This window comes from Ipomoea triloba, chromosome 4 (assembly GCF_003576645.1).
Source record: "Ipomoea triloba cultivar NCNSP0323 chromosome 4, ASM357664v1".
NCBI classification, from domain to species: Eukaryota; Viridiplantae; Streptophyta; class Magnoliopsida; order Solanales; family Convolvulaceae; genus Ipomoea; species Ipomoea triloba.
In genome coordinates this window covers 28,324,925-28,345,584 of record NC_044919.1, presented here as the reverse complement: position 1 = coordinate 28,345,584, position 20,660 = coordinate 28,324,925, and the positions used below count along the sequence as shown (strand labels likewise).

The 20,660-nt window shown below is 36.6% G+C and overlaps 5 protein-coding genes across 5 annotated transcripts; 3 read left to right on the top strand and 2 right to left on the bottom strand.

Annotated features, from left to right (window-relative positions):
- Positions 1-1,956: 1,956 nt before the first annotated feature.
- Positions 1,957-3,601, top strand: LOC116017496 (nifU-like protein 1, chloroplastic). The gene is made up of 3 exons (XM_031258091.1): positions 1,957-2,342; positions 2,964-3,100; positions 3,194-3,601. The coding sequence occupies exons 1-3, from the start codon at positions 2,009-2,011 to the stop codon at positions 3,380-3,382; spliced, it is 660 nt and encodes a 219-aa protein (XP_031113951.1). The 5' UTR covers positions 1,957-2,008; the 3' UTR covers positions 3,383-3,601.
- Positions 3,576-4,962, bottom strand: LOC116017495 (insulin-induced gene 1 protein). The gene is made up of 5 exons (XM_031258090.1): positions 4,581-4,962; positions 4,368-4,495; positions 4,089-4,277; positions 3,949-4,000; positions 3,576-3,852 (listed from the first exon to the last, which is right to left on the bottom strand). Exons 1-5 carry the CDS (start codon positions 4,854-4,856, stop codon positions 3,736-3,738), a joined length of 762 nt encoding a protein of 253 aa, XP_031113950.1. The 5' UTR covers positions 4,857-4,962; the 3' UTR covers positions 3,576-3,735.
- A 687-nt stretch (positions 4,963-5,649) lies between these two features.
- On the bottom strand, positions 5,650-7,957 carry LOC116017446. Its single transcript, XM_031258032.1, has 2 exons — positions 7,848-7,957; positions 5,650-7,101 (listed from the first exon to the last, which is right to left on the bottom strand). The coding sequence occupies exons 1-2, from the start codon at positions 7,867-7,869 to the stop codon at positions 5,996-5,998; spliced, it is 1,128 nt and encodes a 375-aa protein (XP_031113892.1). The 5' UTR covers positions 7,870-7,957; the 3' UTR covers positions 5,650-5,995.
- Positions 7,958-11,325: 3,368 nt separating this feature from the next.
- Positions 11,326-12,270, top strand: LOC116016109 (gibberellin 2-beta-dioxygenase 2-like). Its single transcript, XM_031256271.1, has one exon. The coding sequence runs from the start codon at positions 11,326-11,328 to the stop codon at positions 12,268-12,270; it is 945 nt and encodes a 314-aa protein (XP_031112131.1).
- Positions 12,271-18,442: 6,172 nt separating this feature from the next.
- Positions 18,443-20,660, top strand: LOC116017702 (polygalacturonase At1g48100). The gene is made up of 6 exons (XM_031258327.1): positions 18,443-18,897; positions 18,990-19,157; positions 19,284-19,328; positions 19,463-19,670; positions 19,784-19,868; positions 20,133-20,660. Exons 1-6 carry the CDS (start codon positions 18,481-18,483, stop codon positions 20,632-20,634), a joined length of 1,425 nt encoding a protein of 474 aa, XP_031114187.1. The 5' UTR covers positions 18,443-18,480; the 3' UTR covers positions 20,635-20,660.

The window sequence follows — 20,660 nt, the reverse complement described above, 5'->3', positions numbered from 1 at the left end:
TTAATTAATTAATTAATTTAAAATTATTTTAAAATATTATTTTTAAAGTTGGTAACCGGAAGATCAAGTCAACAAGTCACTTTGGGTTAATTTGCATGAATTTGTGTAGTTCAGGGACCCAATTGCATTGTTTTTTAGTTCGATAGCCTAATTGCAGTTTCATATGTAGTTCGGTGGCCTATTTGACCCTTATTCCTTAATAGATTGACCTTTGACGCAGTAATGACACGACCACGATAACGTTCAATGTAAATGTGATTCTTTAAGATTAATGGATTAAAATTATAAACACAAACACCATTCTAAATGAGTTAAATGGATAGACACAATATATGTTGAATTAACATGTTTTGGGTGAAACCATAGTTTGTTTAAAACTCATTAAAAATATTAATATTATTTTAAAAGATAAAAATAAAAATAAAGCTTTTAAAAAACTCATGTATTAAATCTTTAATTAAATTAATAAAATAGTAAAGATATTTAATCCATAACACATCATAATATTCATAAAATGTTAAAATAATATTTAAAAATCATAACTAATGTTAATATTAATGTGTTAAGCAAGTTCTTAATGGATTCAACAGGTTGACTTGTAAAGACATTGATTCTAACGAGTTCTTAACAGGTCAATCCATTAATGACTCATGGCACATTAAAATTAAACATTGACATGTTATTTTCGTGTTCAATTTTGTGCCCGTTACTACGTCATATTGCAAATTAGTAGGCCTACTAATAATAATATATACTCCTTCCGTCTCATTTTAACTGTTTTACTTTCCTTTTTAGTTTGTCCCATAATATTGTTCACTTTCCTAAAATAAACACCACTTTCATTCTATTTTTCCAATTTTGTCCTTACATGTACTTCATACTTTTCAATAAATTTATTGCCCCAATGCCCAAATTCACATACAAGATCTTGTTCTTTAATATCTATGTTGGGCCCCACCTACTTTATTGAGTATTAAAGGGTAAGAATAGTCAAATCAGTACATGGGATATTGGGGGCAAAATAGGAAAATTGGTATTCTTTCCATTGTTTCTTAAAAATGCGTGTAAGGTCAAAGTAAGACAATGAATACGGAACAGAGGGAATACTATGTAATTAATACATTTGTGTATGTGTATATACATAAAGGAACATGTTAGTAATAGTAAAATATTGTATTGCTCCGCTTAACTTTTTATTAGAAAGAAATGATTATAAGTCATCATAAACTAGAACCGTCAAAATATATTTAACCCGTTAGGCTTTAAATTTTAATAACCTGCCTCGCTAAAATGGTGATCTTGGCGAACCGGCTGGGGTCCACTAAGCTTGTCTGGTATGCATACATTATTAATATTTGTGTGTATGTGTATTCTCACACACACACCATCTTATATAATTATCTAGATCAATATATGTTTATTTATTTATTTATATTAAAAGCATGTGTTAGTAAGTAGTACATTGTATAAATTATTTGTTATTGTCTTATAGATTAACACATTATGTATTGCCAAAGATATTGTCGTTAAACAACATGAAGTAACTCTCCCAAATGGAATGTCATGAGTTCAAGCCCATTACACTTATTAATTTTTATTTGAATTTAAAACTTTTCAATTTTTGCGGGCCACGCTAAGGCTTGCGGGGCGGGGTAGGCCAACCTCGTTTAGGCATGTATTTTACCGTCATAGGCTTTGGTAGGTCCTATCTAGCTAGCCCATTTCGACAACTCTTATCATAAACTGTAAATGAGTAGGTAATAGGTAAAATATAATGTTTATATCAAAATGTTATGAATTTAATTTTTATCGACTGTAAATGCACTGTTGAGGTTGTTTGGTGGAATGGAAAATATTTGTATAAAAAGTCAATTTCAAGAAAATGTTATGGTTTATGAAATTCATTTTTCAAATAAAGTACAATTCCCGACATTTAAGAAAAAAAATCATTTGGGGGCAAAAAAAAAAATCATTTGGGGAATTTAGAGCAGCCGACTTGCTCAGAGGCATGGCGATGTCGTTCTTAGTAGCAACAGGATCGACCAGAATCTCGTGGACGAAGTACTACTGCTCGAAATTACGAACCGTATCTCACAGAGAGCCATCTTCTATCCTTTTACCTAAAGCTGCACAATCCGTGTGGTGTCAGAAGTTGAAAGTTTGTTATAAAGTTAGAGCCACGGCTGCCGGATCTCCGGGTCTGTACTCATCCGAGCAATTCGACCTCACTCCGGAAAACGTCGATAAGGTTCTCGAGGACGTTCGCCCTTACCTCATCGCCGACGGTGGAAATGTTGACGTAGTGTCGGTCGAGAACGGCGTCGTTTCTCTCCAGCTTCAAGGTCCTTTCATGCCTTATCTATCTTTCCTCTTCATTCTTCAATTTTCTTTTTTGGTCAGCCAATCTATCAAATTGAATCATTTCTCACTTCCATATTCCTCTTATTCGTGATTCTATATTTGGAGCCGTTGCGCTTCTTCGTGGATTATTATTATTATTATTATTATTATTATTATTATTATTTTTAAATCTTAAATCCCATAGTTTCTTCTTTTGTGCATGATCAATCATGAGCTATTGCTTGCTGTATTTATAGGTCTATATTTTCCTTTTTTCTGTATAACACTGTAGAAAGCAAGAGTTCAAGAATATTTGGTCACGCAGAAAACTGTTGACACTGTGAATGAGATGAAACCTTTGCTAAGTGTACATTACAACTTTTAGAGAGATGCAATACTGTTGGACATAATTAGCAAGATTTTTAGGAACTCCTCTCCAGGATTTTTTTACCTGTTGTTAGAATAACTGAAGGGGCATCCTCCTCTGATCTGTAGATTGCCTGCTTTTAGATACTATAGGGGTGTTAGTGTGTTACATTAGTCATATTCTTGTTTCTAGTCTTTTTCTTTAGCTGCTACAAAGTCTTATTAGTTTGGTTCATATGCACCCGACCCTTAACCAGGAGCATGTGGGAGTTGTCCTAGTTCAACTACGACGATGAAAATGGGAATCGAAAGAGTACTGAAAGAAAAATTTGGAGATGCTATAAAGGACATTCAACAAGTGAATTTCGAAAGCACATCTGAGACCACTGTTGAGGTGGGTATGCTTGCTTTATATTCTTTGATGAGTAGTTATTTGACCAGGAGATGGCTTCATATGTATAGTTGATGTGGAAATTTGCATATGCAGGCAGTGAATGCCCATCTTGATGTATTGAGGCCAGCCATTAAGAATTATGGTGGGACTGTAGATGTTCTTTCTATTGAGGCTGGGGATTGCCATGTAAAGTATACAGGGTCGGAGTCTATTGGATCTGGTATCAAAGCGGCAATCAAAGAAAGGTTCCCAGATATTGTCAATGTTGTGTTCACTGGATAGGAATAGGATGTGCTTACAAATATAGCATTTCAGGTGATCCTTTGATATTCTGAAAGTAGTTTGCACATAGTGAACATTGAGAACCATTTTTCATAGTGTATAAAGATTGTATCCATAACCTCCATTATCCATTATCCATTATATTCACCTAAAAGGGTGAGTTGGATGCTTCTGAAACAAACTTAAATTTTAATTTTCTTATAAAGAACTCTTTCTCCATTACATTTTCTTGTCACACTTTTCATGAGCAGCATATTATGAAACAGAATGAGCCTTGCAATGCCTACATGCCACTTTTCTGGTTGGATTCTTGTTTCAGTTCTCCTTGACAACATAATCAGAGGAACATTGATTCAAGAAGATTTCTGCTCGACAATTGCAGCAGCAGTGATTGACTTGAGCCAACGCGACAGGTTGATCAAGAAAGGCGTGTATACGAAATAGCAAGTGATTGTCCAAGTGACTAGCCCCTGCAGATGATTGTCAACAGGCTAAGCTCAGTAATCTGGTTGTTAGGCCTTCTATCCGCCCAGATTGGCAGATTGAAAGACATTTGAGTATTTTACCTGGCCAAAAATCTCCACATTTGCTTTCGGATAATACCATAGATCAAACCATCTGAAAACATGTAGTGTTACTAAGATCCACAAGTGTGCGAAAACGTTTAATGTTCGTGCATTCATCAAGAAATATCAAGATCTCTTACTCCATTACAGGAATCTCTGCAAGTGGGCATCCAAGACCTACAAGGCACGCAAGTGCAAACCCCAACCTAGTTCTATCGAACAATAACCATACCAGTTCTGCTGCAGCAAACAATACATAGGCTTCAACGTTGTCCGGTACTCCTGCTTTGTACATCTCAGCGCTCACTTCAAGGAACAAGATCAGTGCCCTGTGCCCAAAGCAACATACACGTTTCAACTTAAAAAAAAAAAACCTGTTGACCAATAGGAAACTAAATTCGTATAGTATAGATGCCTACACTAACGAAGCTGCTGTTTTCTGTAAATTACCCTCTGGTTCTGATTCCTTGGAAGAGAAATTTGCGTGGTCTAGGAAAAGATTCAGCAGTCCTACAATGCAGTAAAACAGGCCTAGCAAAGGAGGAACCTACACATATCAAGCAAGCATTATTGGTACTAGAACCAAACGCTTCTTTGGGTGAAGACTTAAGGTAAAAGAGGGTGAAATTTACCCATATGTTGGTGTGAAGAGGGCCGACATCAATCGCCCCGTTTTGGTAGACGACGAGGTTAACTCTGGAATGTATACCATCAAGAAGAGGACCCAAGAAGAAGCCTGAGGTGAAGAGAGACAGTGAGAGTGATGGCAGAACTGTTCTGGTTTGCTGCCTGCTTGCTCTGCATACTAATGGTGGCCTCCTTAATCTCAAAGCCGCAGGGGCAGGGCGAGGATTGGAAGGGGATTTGTGAAAAGAGCAAGAAAAGCCATAGTTGACAAGAATCTGCATAGCTTTTCGTCTTCTAGCTTTTTGGTCATTTTTATTGACTTGAGTTCACTCGTGTATTAATAACTACTACAGTATACTACACACCTTCGTGTGGCCAATATTCAGTCTGATATCAGAATTATGCAAGCCTTTTTTTTTTTTTTTTGAAAAGAGAATTATGCAAGCCTTGTTATTCCAAATTTGGTATATGCTAAACAAACCCAACAACAGAGAATCAGCCCATACACCTCGAGCTTGGCCCAATTAAGTGAAGATTTACCCAACCGTATGTATATATAGAAATAGAAGCTGTATAGAAATGGAGCCAAAAAGAGTGATTAAATGGATGAAATATTAAATATAATTTTTCTTGTTGGTTTTACGGTCACGAGGTAGCTAGACGGCAGGGTCAAGACAACTGTAAAACGAAGGGAATAACAAAGTAAAAAGGCTAAAAGCGATGAGATAGAATAGTTGCTCTTGTATTAAATTTAGTACCCTTTACAATGTGATCCATGGTGGTATTTATACAAGAATAATGGATTTCATTGGGCCTCACGCCCCTATTAATAATATTACTATACATTCAATGTCATTATCAATATATGAAACAATATGATAAAATAATATTGTAGTTATCAGGAGAATCTTTCCATATAGAGTTTGAGAAATAGTTGCTCAACATTAAATTAGTACTGCGTAAGAGTCTAATGTCACTACTAAATATCAAAACTAGAATTCTTTAGAACAAGATAGAAAGACACATGACTATAATTTCTATAGATGTTAAACTAATTATCCAAAAACTTGAGTCAGTTGTATGAGATATTGCAAAAAGACTAATTCCCAAGAAACAAGGTAGGCCTAAGCAAGCATACTTTGAACTTTTGCAGTAAAGTTTGAAGTATTTGATGTAGGCCTAAGCAAGCATACTTTGCACTTTTGCAGTAAAGTTTGAAGTATTTGATGTAGTAGCCACATATATACATATCATTTCTTGTGGTTGCTATGAAGTGAACCTAAAAGAAGCAAGAAAGCCACCACAAGTAATCAAGTGAAGTGACATCAAAAGCTCAGGGTGTGGTCTTAGGAAGTGAACCTAAAAGAAGCAAAATGCCATTACAACTAACCAAGTGGAACCAAGCTCATTGTGTATGGAATCACCAATAATCTCTCCCGCGGTTGTACGTCAATTCAGAAGAAGGGCAGAGCAGTTTGGCCTTCTTGGTCTCAATGTTGAATGCATAGACACCAGTTGTTACAATCATCAACAACGTCATATCCTTGAACGACAAAAGTGTGATTTCGTTAGTCGTGAGAACTCCTTCCAGGCATGGATTCTCCTTTTCAATCTCCTCCAGAGATATGGAGTGCTTTACTGACCAGTCAGATGAAGACGAATCCTCGAGCTCCCATACTTGAAGTCCTCTGTCCTCATATAATTGCAAAAATTGCAGCTTGCCTGCAGCATCTCCCAATAACGTTTCAGGTGTATCACTGGAATTTGGATCAGGTTTCGAAAACAAGAAAGACTGCTCAGTCTCGGGATTGAACATGAGGATGCACTGGTCGTAAGTACGACAATAAATGACTCCTTCAACAACGGCAAATTCCATATCCAGCAATTCTCTATCGCAAGTGCAAGTCTCTCTAGATATTGTCCATTCTTTTGTTCGTGATGAATATATGTGAAAAGACAAGCGCACACCTTCAAATTCACCCTCAAAAGCTTGTGATTGGAAAATTGTGACAACCTGAAAATCAGTGGAAACATCTATCTGGCTTTTGAAGGGCTCGAATATCAGCGCTGTCAAGCAGCGGGTTAGCATGGTCCTAAACGGGCGATTATTAGACCACTGCAGAGTTATACATTCCTTGGTCAAAGGATTGCAGACATAAAACTTGTTCTCATAACTAGCTAAGCGAGTTTTGAAGCAGACAAGGCCATTGCTCGAGGACACGATAACCACATTCTCCGGGGGGGTCGGGAGAAAGTTAAGAACATCTTTCTCAGCTTTTGGGAAGGCCCTATCTACACTTATGTAATTAGCACGCTCACGCTTAGGCACGATAGACAGCTCATCTTGAAAAAAGAAACCCGATAGCTGCTCTCTGGGCTTCAGCTGACTCTTGATGAACTTGCGATCAGATACAATGTGGTTAAATTTTTTCGAAACAAACCTCACCCAAGCCAAAGTTTTAGAAGGCAATCTCGACAGAATTTCAACCCACATGCTGTCTGGAAGCTCCCTGGTTTCTTCCAATCCTGACCAGAGATTATTCTTTTAGTGCCATAATATCAAAAGCTAAAGTACATGGAACATGACCAGAGATTATTTTTTAGTGCCATAAATCTAAAGCTAAACAGCCTAAACTACATGGAACAGCCTCATAGACAAAACACGAACAGTTTACAATCCTATTTGTAAAGTACCCAAAGTTCATCTTCAACGGCAATACAAATATTTACATCAAATAAAAATACCCCAAATCAAAAAAACAATGTTCTGATATTTAATCAAATGAAAAGTAATTCATCTAAGCAATATGCCATCTCATAGTACTGTGCATAAAAGAAAGAAAGAAAGAAAGAAAATAAAATAAAAGAGAGAGGACAAAAGTTCATGGTTCTCTATCATTGGAGAGAAAATGGGAAAACCAGAGTTGTTCTTACAGAGACACCAGGGGCAGGGTATTAACAACCATACAACTAATTTCCTTTGGCTCTCAATTTCTCATCAAGAAAATGACACATAAAAGAGAAAAAAAAAATCATATAGTTTACACATTTCCTTATTTCTGAACCCTATGTGTGTGTGTGTTTGAAGCATTGAAATAAACTCTACACTTTCTGATCAAGAAGGTTATTGTTTAATAAAAGTTAAAATTCATCAATGTTCCATCACAGAGTTCCAAAGTATGAAAATAGGAGTAAATAAAACACTCCATATCAACATGGATTAATCAAGAATAATAAAAAGCAAGAACAAGGGAAGAAGGAGAGAACAAGACCTTCGAGCTTCTGGCGCTTCATTTTTCCGGTAAAGAATGATGGAGCTATCAACACCAAAGATCAAAAGTCAGTACGCTCTCTCTCCCTCTCTCTTTCTCTCTCTCTCTCTATATATGGCGCTTCATTTTTCCGGTAAAAAATTTGTATTCGGGTTGTTGGGCTATTACTGGGTCATTTTTTGGGCCAAACGTAATGGATTCCAGGTATTTGCATTCGGCCTAACATTAGTTATAAAATTCAGCCGATTGTTTATGTTACTTATATTATTGTTATATTTTTCTGATCTTATTTTATTTATTAGGCCCATATATATATATATATCTCGATATATCATATGATAATATTTTAAACATATTATTCAAGTTAATTTCATAAACAATAATTAGATATAGATATTTTTTAATATTATAATTTTTAATATACATCTATATATATGCTAATTATATATTTGTTATAAATTAATATTTATTACATATATACACGCGCCTTGCACGATTAAATCAATGCCCAATGCGTATTTTAAAATTAATGTTCCTTAATTGGTTAAAGTAGTTATATAATAATGAGAGAGAAAAAAATACTAAATTAATAAAAATAAAAAAAATAGTCTCAGCTCGATGTTTATATATTTTAATAAAACATAATGAAATTGTAAATACCTAAATTGCAACTAAAATAAGTAGAAACAAATAAACCACTTAAATGGAAGCAAATGGCGTGTCATCATTGTCACTTGTTTGGACACCTGTCTGACCATTTAAAATTCTAATTGTATTTGTGATCAAGTACTTTATAGTTCGTCCGGACAGGTTTGACAATGACATTTGAGATGATGTACCATTTGTTGGTTTGTAAAGTGATATAATACATTCCAATGTCATTATCAAACACTATTGATTGAACCCGAGTTCCTTGCATTTAGATATAACATTTACAATGATGTTGGTGGTGAATGAGAGCATCTTCATAATAACAACAATATTAATAACGATGATGCTAATAATAATAATAATAATAATAATAATAATAATAATAATAATAATAATAAGAATAAGAATAAGGGAGAAAAATTTTACTATTTGCTTACTGTTTCATCCTCAAGTACGATGAGCATATACTTTATCTTAGGCGTTCCAATAGCGTTTTTTGGTTCGTTTTTCTTAATGACATGAACTATACAACCCCAGCCCACAGTTCGTGTGTCAATATCAATTAACTTTATTGCATTTGTCATTACTAATATCCTTGTGTCATGGAAAATATGTTCATAAAGGATGTTATGAAATAATATAATGGGAACCACAACATAAATTCAAAAACCATAGATTAGGGAGTTAGGAGTAACTAAAATGTGTAGATTATAGAGGAATATAATGAGAACCACAACATTACATACAAGGATACAAGTATAGATGAACAGATTATACAATAGATATATTTACATAACGATATTGAAATTATACTAATTAATGAGTATACCATCATTGATTAAAAAAAAAGATTGTAATCATTATGAGTACAAATACAAATAATAGAATTAGCATGATAATATTTTGACAATCATACCTATAGAATATCAAGTTGCTGGTGTGTTGCAGAATATGTTAGGTTTAGTTTTGGGTGAATACCAATGAGAAGGAGATGAGATTATATATGTTGTTTTGGGTAGAATAATGGTTTAGTTAGGAATCTATACAGAATTGTATTATATAATCTTATTAAGACTTCAATATTTTAATTTTAAGTTAGGAATCTATACATAATTGTATTATTGAATATTGCCAATTTGTTTAGAAACTGCAATAAAGAAACAATTTGCCTAAAGAATTTAATGTTAAACTTCCGTTATATTTAACGGAAAAATTTGGTAAAATTATAAAAGATTATGATATATTAGGAATTTAATTGGAGGTTGCACAATAAGAAGAACACAAAGTACAATATGTTATAGCAGACTATTACACCAACATCTTTTTAGTTCTAGTTAAGGATATAAAATTATTGGCTCTTATTATAAGTGTGTATATATATATATATATATATATATATATATATCATATTTTAAGATATATAAATAGTATGTAATTTTATATACTATAAGTTTTAGTACTGAAAAAAAAATTGTATACTTCTTAATGGGTTTTATCATTATTTTGTATATAATATTAATATTATATTATCAATTCTCTGTATTGTGAAATAAAAATATGATCTTTTTTTCTTAGTACTACTGACTCTGTTACAATGTAGTATCTGTTCATAGTTACTTTCTCAACCTACTGAAACATAACGAGTCAACAGTTGCCTCCGCTGATATGGTAGATTTATGATTGCAAAGAATGTAGACGATTCATCCTAAACAAATATTGCAACTGGAACTCCATGGTAGATCTTAATACTAAATATAATTCTCATCACACATCTTTTTGGTCAAATTCGTTATCCAGAATCTTCTTGGTCCAGTTCATTTCTCATGTATGCTTTGAGAACTACTCTGTAATATAAGAGCCAGATGGATTGCACATTTGTGTTTATATATTAAATACTAAATTGAAGCATGTGCTCCATCTCAACTTAAACTTAAGTTAATAATTAGATTACATATTTGTGTTTATATATTATGTATACTCAACAGACACCACTAATAATAATAATAATAATAATAATAATGGTACATGAGTGGGCCGGTCCCTAAACGCCGTAACATAACTTGTCCCCGTGATTGAATGAACGTGGAGGGACCTCCCTAGCTAGGAATGGAATATTAAAGTGGGGCATGAGGTGATTAATGTGAACGTACATACATACATAATAGTGTATGCAGATGCAGGGGTAGCTAGCAGGTAGGTAGTTTGACTCCTACAGGCTACAACGTAACGAACGTTAACGCATTTTAATATTGTTATAACGGCCATCAAGCAAGTCATCAACCGTTGATTGATTTAGGTGCATGCATGTGATGAGGAAACTGATATCCACGACACACAGACTTGAAAACCACTACGTAACACATGACACCCGACCGACAATATTCTTTGTTCAATCTTTAATTTGCCTCCGATCCGGCACCCAATTCCCTTTAATTTATCCAACATTTTTCCGGCCCTTAATTATTCCGTTATAGAAATTAAATCGTGATTTGCCATTTTCCAACAAAAAAAAAAAAAAAAAAGTCAAAAGGTCGTTGGCCGTTACCCACTTGGTCTCGTGTAAGCCCACAACAAACTCAACCTCTCAACTACTCTCGCACATTATTAATTTTCATCTTTTAGTTTACTCCTCCATCGTCTTCTACCTTGCATGTGCGCGCGCCTGGATGCATCAACCTCACTATTAATCTATTCTATACATATATGGAGAGAAACCAGGTGAGCTACATATATATATATATGCTTACTAGCTTCCATGCAGTAGTAGTATTACCTAGCTTAAAACAGTCCACAAACAAACTTATTAACAACTTCATATACTCTAATAATGGTTGTGTCTTGTCCGGCTCGTGTTATTAGTAGTAAGAAGAAGACGAGAGGTCGTCATGGAATTCCAACCATTGACTTATCCAGTGAGGACAGGGCAAGGCTTTCCGACCAAGTAGTGAAAGCATGCGAAGAGGTTGGGATTTTTAAGGTGGTAAACCATGGTGTCTCCGACAAGACAGTTGCAAGCATGGAAATGGAAGCTCTAAGCTTCTTCTCGAAGCCCGCGGCAGAGAAGCGGCGAGCGGGGCCCGCAACTCCGTTTGGGTACGGCTGCAACGCAATCGGCTGCAACGGGGACAAGGGCGACCTGGAATATATTCTTCTGGAAGCTAATCCGGGTTCCATATCCCCAACCGCTCATTATTCGCTCAACTTCAGGTGCGTGGTGAGGGATTACGTAGACGCGGTTAGGAACGTGGCGTGCGAGGTTCTTGAGGTGGCGGCGGAAGGGCTAAGGGTGCAAGACAAACGGGTTTTTAGCAGGATGCTTAGGGACCCACAGAGCGACTCGTGTTTCAGGGTCAATCACTATCCCCATAATGCATCTTCTTCCTTCGGGGAGCACACTGATCCTCAGATCTTGACCGTTTTGAGATCGAACGACGTGGACGGGCTCCAGATTAGGACCCGTGACGGGTTGTGGGTCCCGGTTCCTGCTGACCCGAAACACATGTTTGTGATGGTGGGAGACGCTTTTGAGGCGCTGACCAATGGGAGGTTTAGGAGCGTGAGGCATAGGGTGGTGGGGAGCTGTTCGTTATCGTTAAAGGCGAGAACGTCAATGATGTATTTTGGAGCTCCGGGGCTAAACGCAGTGATATCTCCCCTAGTGTCGCCGCCGCACACTCGTGTACTCTATAAACCATTCACCTGGGGAGAGTACAAGCAGGCCGTTTACTCTTTGCGTCTCGCCCACAATCGTCTAGCCCTATTCAACAACTAACCATTTGTGAACTTTATTTCTACCTCTAAACTTCATCCGACATATACCATACCATTTTTAGTTGTTGGCCACATATATTTTATGCCATATATTTTTTTTTAAGCAACAAAATATGTTATCTGACAGAGTTCAAGTTAGAAAATTATACAAATATCTGCTTATTTAGGAAAACACATGCAGTGGCAGTTGTGGAGATTAATGAATGTGTGAGGCAGAGCCAAGGTTACGTGGTCCACTCATATGATTAAAGTTGGGCCCTTTCTCGTTGAGCTGTAGGAAAGGGAGTGAGCCTACAAAGACTTTGACTTTTGGCCCATTACTCATATGTATTGTATTGTATTGTACTCTTCTTATCTATCTGAGATGGGTCTCAGTATATGGCAAATTATACCATGCACCGTGGTGGACGTAGCATTGTGCACCAAGAATTAAAACGACGTCGTTTTGTCCATTAGCCAGTAGGTGGGCGTTATTTTGGGATTCACGTCCGTTTCCTCCGTTAACTTCCTAATATATAAAAAAAAAAACAGTGAATTTGAATTGTTTGTATTTTGGCGGTTATCGCGATCTTCTTCTCCGATATGTGAACTCACGAATAACAAATATACAGTCGTAGCTCTTGGATTATCAAGCATTAGGATATGGAAGGCGTCAATTCGCAGAAGGAGGTGGTTGCGACTGAAGAACTCGATGATGCGGTTGGATTGGCTATTTCAGGCGATGATCCGGTTGGATTGGCTATTTCAGGCGATCGTAATCCAGGTTTTTTATGTTTGATTTTGCGATTTTGTTTGTGTTTATGAAAATCATTGAATTCGCATGCTTTGATTCGTGTGTTTTGATTATTTGATACTGGTTCTAGGATTGTTTTATGTTACAACTATGCGATTGGAAGGGTAGAAGATGAGTTTTCTGTATTATGTGTATTCTCTTAATGAACTGTGAGTATTTCAGGCAATGTTTCTGTGTATTCATTGTAGTTGTATGTAAAAACAGAGGGTGTATTGTGTTTTGTTTATCGAATGTAATTGTGGTGGGTTTTTGTGTGTTTTTGTTAATATTCTGTGTATTCTTTGAATTCAATATGTGTATTGTGGTCAGAGAGTTTGTGTATTGATGTTAGCTGTAATGTAAACACAAGGTGATGTGTGTTTTGTATTTTGGGGTTCCAATATTCTGTGTATTCTAGTTATACACTATGTGTATTCTAGGCATGTATTCTGTGTATTGACTGTAGGGGTACTTAAACACTGTGGTTTTGCAGCTGATCAGGACTTGTTAGGGGTGTCAGTGAGTTCTATTGATGAAGCGTATGAGGTTTATAATGATTATGCTTTCAGGCTAGGTTTTAGTGTGAGGAGGGGTAAGCAAAGATATAGTGCTGGTACAAAACAATTGAAGATGAAGGAGTTTAATTGTTCAAAGTCTGGGTTTAAAAGGGTTTTAAGAAATGGAAGTTATTTAAAAGTTGATGTACGGACAGGTTGTCGTGCATCTGTTCAATTTGATTTAGATGGGAATGGGATGTGGACTGTGACAAAGCACCAGAAGCTTCATAATCATGAGTTTGTTCCAATGACCAAGAGTTATCTTCTACGGTCACATAGATCAGTGTCTAGAAATCATCTTTCCTACCTAAAGGATCTGAAGAAGAGCGGTGTTTGTGTGGCTGATGGTTTACGGTTTCTTAAAACACAATCAGGGGGGTCACCACTCGTTGGTTTTACAAGCAGGGATGCATATAACTCGCTGTGCACTGATGTGTTGAACAATTTGGATGGAACCGACTCAAACACATTAATTGAAATATTTAGACAAAGGCAGTCAAGTGAAAAGGATTTTTACTTTGATTTCGAAGTGGATGATGAGTCTGGAGGTTCAACTTTTTGTCATGTTAGGTCAAATTCAAATCAAGAGGACAATTAGAGTGTGTCTTAATGTTTGTTAGTTTTGTTTTTTCAAGACGTGCAGTTGTAGTTTTTATACACAAAACTATTACAACTAATACAGAGACTATTTCCGCAAGATACACAGAATTATTTACCAAAACAACAGAAACCATTTGGTGTTATTTCTTTACATTGCACTCTGTAATACACAGAGTGATACTATGTAATACACAGAACACTACTGCCGAATACACAGAATATGAAGTGCACCCTGTAATATGTTTTTAGAGTTAGAAGACAGAGGTGGAAGTTACAGATATATTGTTGAATACACAGAGTTGAAGTCAATAATACACAGAATATTACTATGTGTTATGGTTTTAGGGGTTAAGGTTTAGTCTTAGATGTATGGGTTACCATTAACTGAATACACAGAAGGACAGCATGTAATACACATAATGTTACCGCATAATACACAGAATATATAATTGAAGTCATTCTTGGAATAAATTTTGTGATCAACAGAATAAACTTAATAGATATGGCACACTATAATATAAGATGTGACAAAAAGTTTTTTTTTTTTTCATTTCAGAGTTAGAGTAGTTTCTGAAATAAAGAACACTGATCAGATACTTGTTTCAATTTCAGTTTACATGATTCAACATCTTTACAAACATGGTCACTTTGATTGTTTGTAGAGTTCTTTGGCTGCATTTTTCACCTGTGGTAGAAGGGTATTCCATTCTCTTTCTTCTTTCTAAGGCAGTTGCCAGGACTTGATCGCTTTTATCAGAGCTTGACATTGCTGTCACATAATAGAAAAGACAGAATTAACATGCCAGAATACACAGAATGACATGCTACAATACACAAAGTCTTTAACACCAATACACAGAATCTAAGCCCTAGTATCAATAACCTCAACACAACAATGTGGATAAAATGCTAAAATAAACAGAGTCAGTAAGAAGAATACACAAAAACATTAACAAGAATACACAAACTCATTAACAACAATACACAGAATATACTTCTCATTATTATCAATCACCAAGAATGTTGGAAACTTTGGAATCAACAATGTGGGATGGTAACATTATTGTATACTCAGAATGATATGCTAAAATACACAAAGTCTTTAACACTAATACACAGAATCTAAGCCCTAGTATGAATAACCTCAACACAACAATGTGGATAAAATGCTAGAATAAACAGCGTCAGTAAGAAGAATACACAAACACATTAACACAAATACACAAAGTCATTAAAAAAAATACACAGAATATACTTCTCGTTATTATCAATCACCAAGAATGTTGGAAAATTGGAATCAACAATGTGGGATGGTAACATTCTTGTATACACAGAATGATATGCTAAAATACACAAAGTTATTAACAATAATACACAGAATATAAACCCTAGTTTCAATAACCCAAATTCAACAATGTGGATAAAATGATAGAACACACAGAGTCAGTAAGAAGAATACACAAAGACATTAACGCGAATACACAAACTCAATAACAATAATACACAGAATATAATTATCATTGTTATCAATCACCAAGAATGTTGGAAACTTGGAATCAACAATGTCGGAATGGTAACATCCTAAAATGCGGACAATGACATGATATAATACACAGAGTCTTTAATAATAATACACAGAATCTAAGCCCTAGTATCAATAACCTAACACAGATGTTTGATGAGGTTTAATACTGAAAATCAACAATGTGGATGATAAAATGATATAATATTGAGAATCAGTAAATGTTCATGCTAGAATGCGAATGCAAATGCATATGTGATATATATAAAACATTATGTTTTTTTATTTTGCACAATGTCGTTGATCAACAATGTTTGTTAAATTTTTACCTTTTAATTCCGTGTGTTCTTGAATAGTCGATGAAGATGTGTATTTGTTGTTGATCAATGCGTATCTGTGCTGATGTTCTTGAGTTCTGGTGTGAATCGTCTGTGTTTTGCTTTTGCTTGAGAGTGTTGCTTGCTTGGTCGGAGTGCAGCGGGAGTGCAGTGAGTCGAGCGAGAGAGTCGGAAGCTTGTTAAGGAAGACTCTCCGTTGCTTATATACTTTAATTTTAAAAAAAAATAATAACGGTGATTGGATGGACTAAACGGCGTCCGTCCCATCACTTAATGGAACGGCGCCGTTTAGTCCCACGGTGCACATTGCTATGTGCACCGTGGTGTAGGGTATAACAATTGTCAGTATATAATGTATTAGTCTTAAGCCCAGTTTTTGTTGAATTTATTGGGTTTAACCCAACATTGATATACGATCTAATTACCAACACGGTTAGACTTGTCAGTGGTTCATTTATTTTTGGGATAAGGGTCAAATAGACCCTTAAACTATACTACATTGTGCAATTAAATCATTCAACTTCAAAAAGTTTCAATTAGACCATCAAACTTGTTATTTTGAAGCAAATAAACCTTTTAACTTATTTATGACATGTAATTGCAGGTCAACTAGATTTCTAATTAATTCCGGCGAACATCCGACCAAATTCTGACGAACAAGTCAAAAGATCAACCACCCGTGCCAGTCGCATCACCGGCACCGGTTGCGTCCGGCCGGAGAAGGCCGGTCGCCATCTCCACTGGAGATGGCAACCAGTTGGACTAATTACTAGTTGAACCAAAAATGTACTGGCTAACGGGTAGGCCTGGTCCATACGCTAAAAACTAAAGTCTAGACTTATTTGTCGTATAAAACAAGCTAGTTCTAGTCTTCCCAATGTAGCAAATGGACCACTCGGTCGGGAGAAATAGGTATGTAGGGTCTGTCCTGAAATTCACACTAACCCGTCCGTTTGACACCTCTAGATGTAATGAGGAATAGATGAACAATATATATATATATATATATATATGTGTGTGAATTAGAAATTGTGCTTTTTTAATTGTGTCAATTCTTATATATGCATGTTTTGGGAAATAATCTATAGAACATCTGGTAAAATGTTCCAGTAAATCTTACTGTGGAGCATTTGAGTGCTAAGTAGGTGATTGTTGCCAAGTCCCGAGAGTCATCCGATCCTTCTTCTTCCTCGGTCTTTTTATGGTAGAAGAATGAAGAGTATATATATATGATGCCAACTTGGTAGAGTAATGAAGATGAATACCTCCATTAAATCTAGAATGGCTAGTTTAGTAAGTATTAGTGATCAATTTCTTATACGGACATTAATAATAGAATATTAGAATGGTTACGCGAACATCTAGATAGGCCGGGTAGCTTGATTGTTGGAGGGTGAAAGCACCCATCTATGTTTGGGGTTAGGCGCACGGAACCCACTGGGAATCTGGGATGAGCTGGGAGGTGTATTATATTATCCAACCGTGAACCGTGTATATTTGTTATTAATAACAATATAATATAATAGTATATAATATAATGGAAGTGATTGAAAAAGAGATAGAGTATAGTATGGAGGTAGGGAGAAAGCTAAGCTAAGGATCGGAATTGAAGTTAACTAGAATTGGGAGGGAAATAAAGAAAGTGAAAGTCAAAAATGGCATGGGGTGAACATGATAGGAGGGTTGGAACTTATAGCTTATTGATTCACTCTCTGTAGTGCCCAGTGCACGCACCTAATTAAACCTATCGATCTAGTGATTTCTCCTCCAACTAACTTTATTTTCTCACCGGAGCTGCAGGCCATGCGCGCCCTCCACATTCTCTATAAAGCTAGCTCTCAGATCAGATCTGTCCCCTACTTAAATGATCGCTAGCTTCCTGCTCCTGCTATGCACGCACTTTCAATTCGCCTATATACATTTATATATTTATAAATCACACATCTATCTATCTTTTTGCCACTCAACATCATTTTTTTTTTAATTATACATACACCAATTAGCCTTTCGGCTTCTTTAATTGCATGCAATGCAAATTAAAATTCCTCCCCCAATATTTGTTTAATCAATTGCAACTTGGCATATATATATACACATAGTGCTCACTGATGAGGCATACCACTTCCAATTAAGATTCTGCCTACCTACCTGCACTGCATGCCTAATTTATTGCTTACTTTCATCTATCCTCTCATCTCCTGGGATGGCCTCCTTCATTCTATTATATTATAGCTACCGCATCAGTTTCCGCGCCTCCCGCCACCCCGGCCCACCAAATTTACATACTGCCTGCATGCCCATACTATCCGGCGCGGCCATTATATATATATTTTTGCCCTTCAATTCGCTTTCCTTTCCTCATTTTGAAGTGAAGACTGCACTCCCGCAGACCTGATCTGTGTGCTCAAGCATAGTAATATAAATGGCAATGCCGCGGCAGATGAGAGAATGGTGTTGTGGTGTGTTTTTGTGCATCACATTTGGTTTGCTTGTGTGTTGCAGCCAGAGCCAGGCTAGATATCATCATCACTACCACCACCACGGCCACGGGAATTATAAACACAAGCAGCAGCATTCTCATCACCCAATTTCCCAAATTTCGTACCCTCCTTCACCTTCTCCTTCGCCCTCGCCTTCTGATGATAATGATGGTATATTTGATGTGAGAGCATTTGGTGCAGTAGGGGATGGGATGACAGATGACACCCAGGCGTTTAAGGAGGCCTGGGACGCTGCCTGCCAGGTTGAGTCCGCCACCCTCCTTGTTCCCTCCGCCTATTCCTTCCTCATCCACTCCACCATTTTCACTGGTCCTTGTCAAACTGGATTCGTCTTTCAGGTACCTACTATATGTTAGTTCCTACTTAGCTTTATATACACACACACACAACTAATTAATATATTTTGTGGGGTACGGTGGGGCATTTGAAGCTGGATGGGACTGTAATGCCACCTGAGGGACCAGAGTCGTGGGCAAAGAATCTGAGCCGGCGGCAATGGCTGGTTTTCTACAGGGTTAATGAGTTGTCAGTGCAAGGGGGAGGAACAATTGACGGAAGAGGTGAAGGGTGGTGGAATCTACCTTGCAAACCTCACAAGGTTTTTTTTCTTAAAAAAAAATTATTATTAAGCAATATCAAACTATATATGCATGCATTCATTTTAATTTCAAATTTCTTCAAGTATTATTAATTATGCCTTAATAATATATACAATGGTGTGCAGGGAGTTAATGGCACTACGCTGCCCGGACCATGCGACAGTCCAATTGTAAGTAGTGGTAGTAAAGTGCCTATTACACTAATAAAAATAAAAATAATAAAGTGAGATCGTATTATAAGTGTGTGTATTATTATTGTTGTTGTTGTTATTGTTTATGATGGAATTGGGCGCATTGCATGCAGGCTGTGAGGTTCTTCATGAGCTCCAACATAGGCGTGGCAGGAATTAGAATAAAGAACAGTCCCCAATTCAACTTCAGATTTGACAATTGCGAAAGCGTGCACATTCAATCCATCCACATCACGGCTCCACCCTTGAGCCCCAACACCGATGGCATTCACGTTGAGAACACCAACAACGTTAAAATTTATGATTCTCTCATCTCCAACGGTAACCATTAATTAATAACAACATTAATTTATTCTAATTAATTAATTAATTACTACATACGCACTCTAATAGACCTATATATAAAATGGTTAACTAGCTCAATCTTGTTGCAGGTGATGACTGTGTATCAATAGGATCTGGGTGTTACAATGTAGATATCAGGAATCTCACATGTGGGCCTGGCGGCCATGGAATCAGGTATATATGTATGTGATTAGGAAAATGATACATGTACTCCTATGGAGTAAAACTCCTGTCATGTGTCATGATTTGATTTATAGATAATAAAGAAAATAATAGAAGTTGTGGCCCACCAATTTTTCTAGATGAATCAGAATATGACGCATAAGCTGGGAGTAAGAAATGGAGTATAAAATGGGAGTATGTGTAGTACTACTCATGTGATTATGAGTTGTAAATTTTATATATGATCGAATATAATATAATATTATATATTTACAGCATAGGGAGTTTAGGGAACCACAAGTCGCGAGCTTGCGTATCCAATATTACAGTGCGGGACTCGGTGATAAGGCAGTCGGACAACGGAGTTAGAATCAAGACGTGGCAAGGCGGTTGGGGAGCAGTATTAGGAGTGACATTCGACAACATCCACATGGACAACGTGAGGAACCCCATAATAATCGACCAGTTCTACTGTCTCTCCTCCACCTGCGAAAACACAACCTCGGCGGTCTCCATATCGGGCGTACAGTACAGCGGCATCAAGGGGACCTACGACATTCGAAGCCCTCCCATGCATTTCGCGTGCAGCGACTCCGTGCCCTGCACAAATATAACGTTGTCCGACATAGAGCTTCTTCCGGCGCGTGGAGATTTGGTGTTGGATCCTTTCTGCTGGAACGCTTATGGAGGGATCTATACTCTCACTATCCCCCCGGTCTTCTGCTTGTTGGAGGGATTCCCTCGCTCTGTCTCCGAAAACCACCTTTCCACTTGTTAGTTAATCACTAATTAATATACATAATC

Bases quoted from the DNA above. Each gene is read 5' to 3' on its own strand.
- LOC116017496 (XM_031258091.1), top strand. From the start codon at position 2,009: ATGGCGATGTCGTTCTTAGTAGCAACAGGATCGACCAGAATCTCGTGG. The intron at 2,343-2,963 runs GTCCTTTCATGC...ACCCTTAACCAG, and splicing joins CGTTTCTCTCCAGCTTCAAG to GAGCATGTGGGAGTTGTCCT. The intron at 3,101-3,193 runs GTGGGTATGCTT...TTGCATATGCAG, and splicing joins CATCTGAGACCACTGTTGAG to GCAGTGAATGCCCATCTTGA.
- LOC116017495 (XM_031258090.1), bottom strand. From the start codon at position 4,856: ATGCAGATTCTTGTCAACTATGGCTTTTCTTGCTCTTTTCACAAATCC. The intron at 4,278-4,367 runs GTAGGCATCTAT...CTTTGGGCACAG, and splicing joins AAAACAGCAGCTTCGTTAGT to GGCACTGATCTTGTTCCTTG. The intron at 3,853-3,948 runs GTAAAATACTCA...AATCATCTGCAG, and splicing joins ATGTGGAGATTTTTGGCCAG to GGGCTAGTCACTTGGACAAT.
- LOC116017446 (XM_031258032.1), bottom strand. From the start codon at position 7,869: ATGAAGCGCCAGAAGCTCGAAG. The intron at 7,102-7,847 runs GTCTTGTTCTCT...ATCTCTGGTCAG, and splicing joins GAAGCGCCAGAAGCTCGAAG to GATTGGAAGAAACCAGGGAG.
- LOC116016109 (XM_031256271.1), top strand. From the start codon at position 11,326: ATGGTTGTGTCTTGTCCGGCTCGTGTTATTAGTAGTAAGAAGAAGACG.
- LOC116017702 (XM_031258327.1), top strand. From the start codon at position 18,481: ATGGCAATGCCGCGGCAGATGAGAGAATGGTGTTGTGGTGTGTTTTTG. The intron at 18,898-18,989 runs GTACCTACTATA...GGGCATTTGAAG, and splicing joins AAACTGGATTCGTCTTTCAG to CTGGATGGGACTGTAATGCC. The intron at 19,671-19,783 runs GTAACCATTAAT...ATCTTGTTGCAG, and splicing joins TGATTCTCTCATCTCCAACG to GTGATGACTGTGTATCAATA.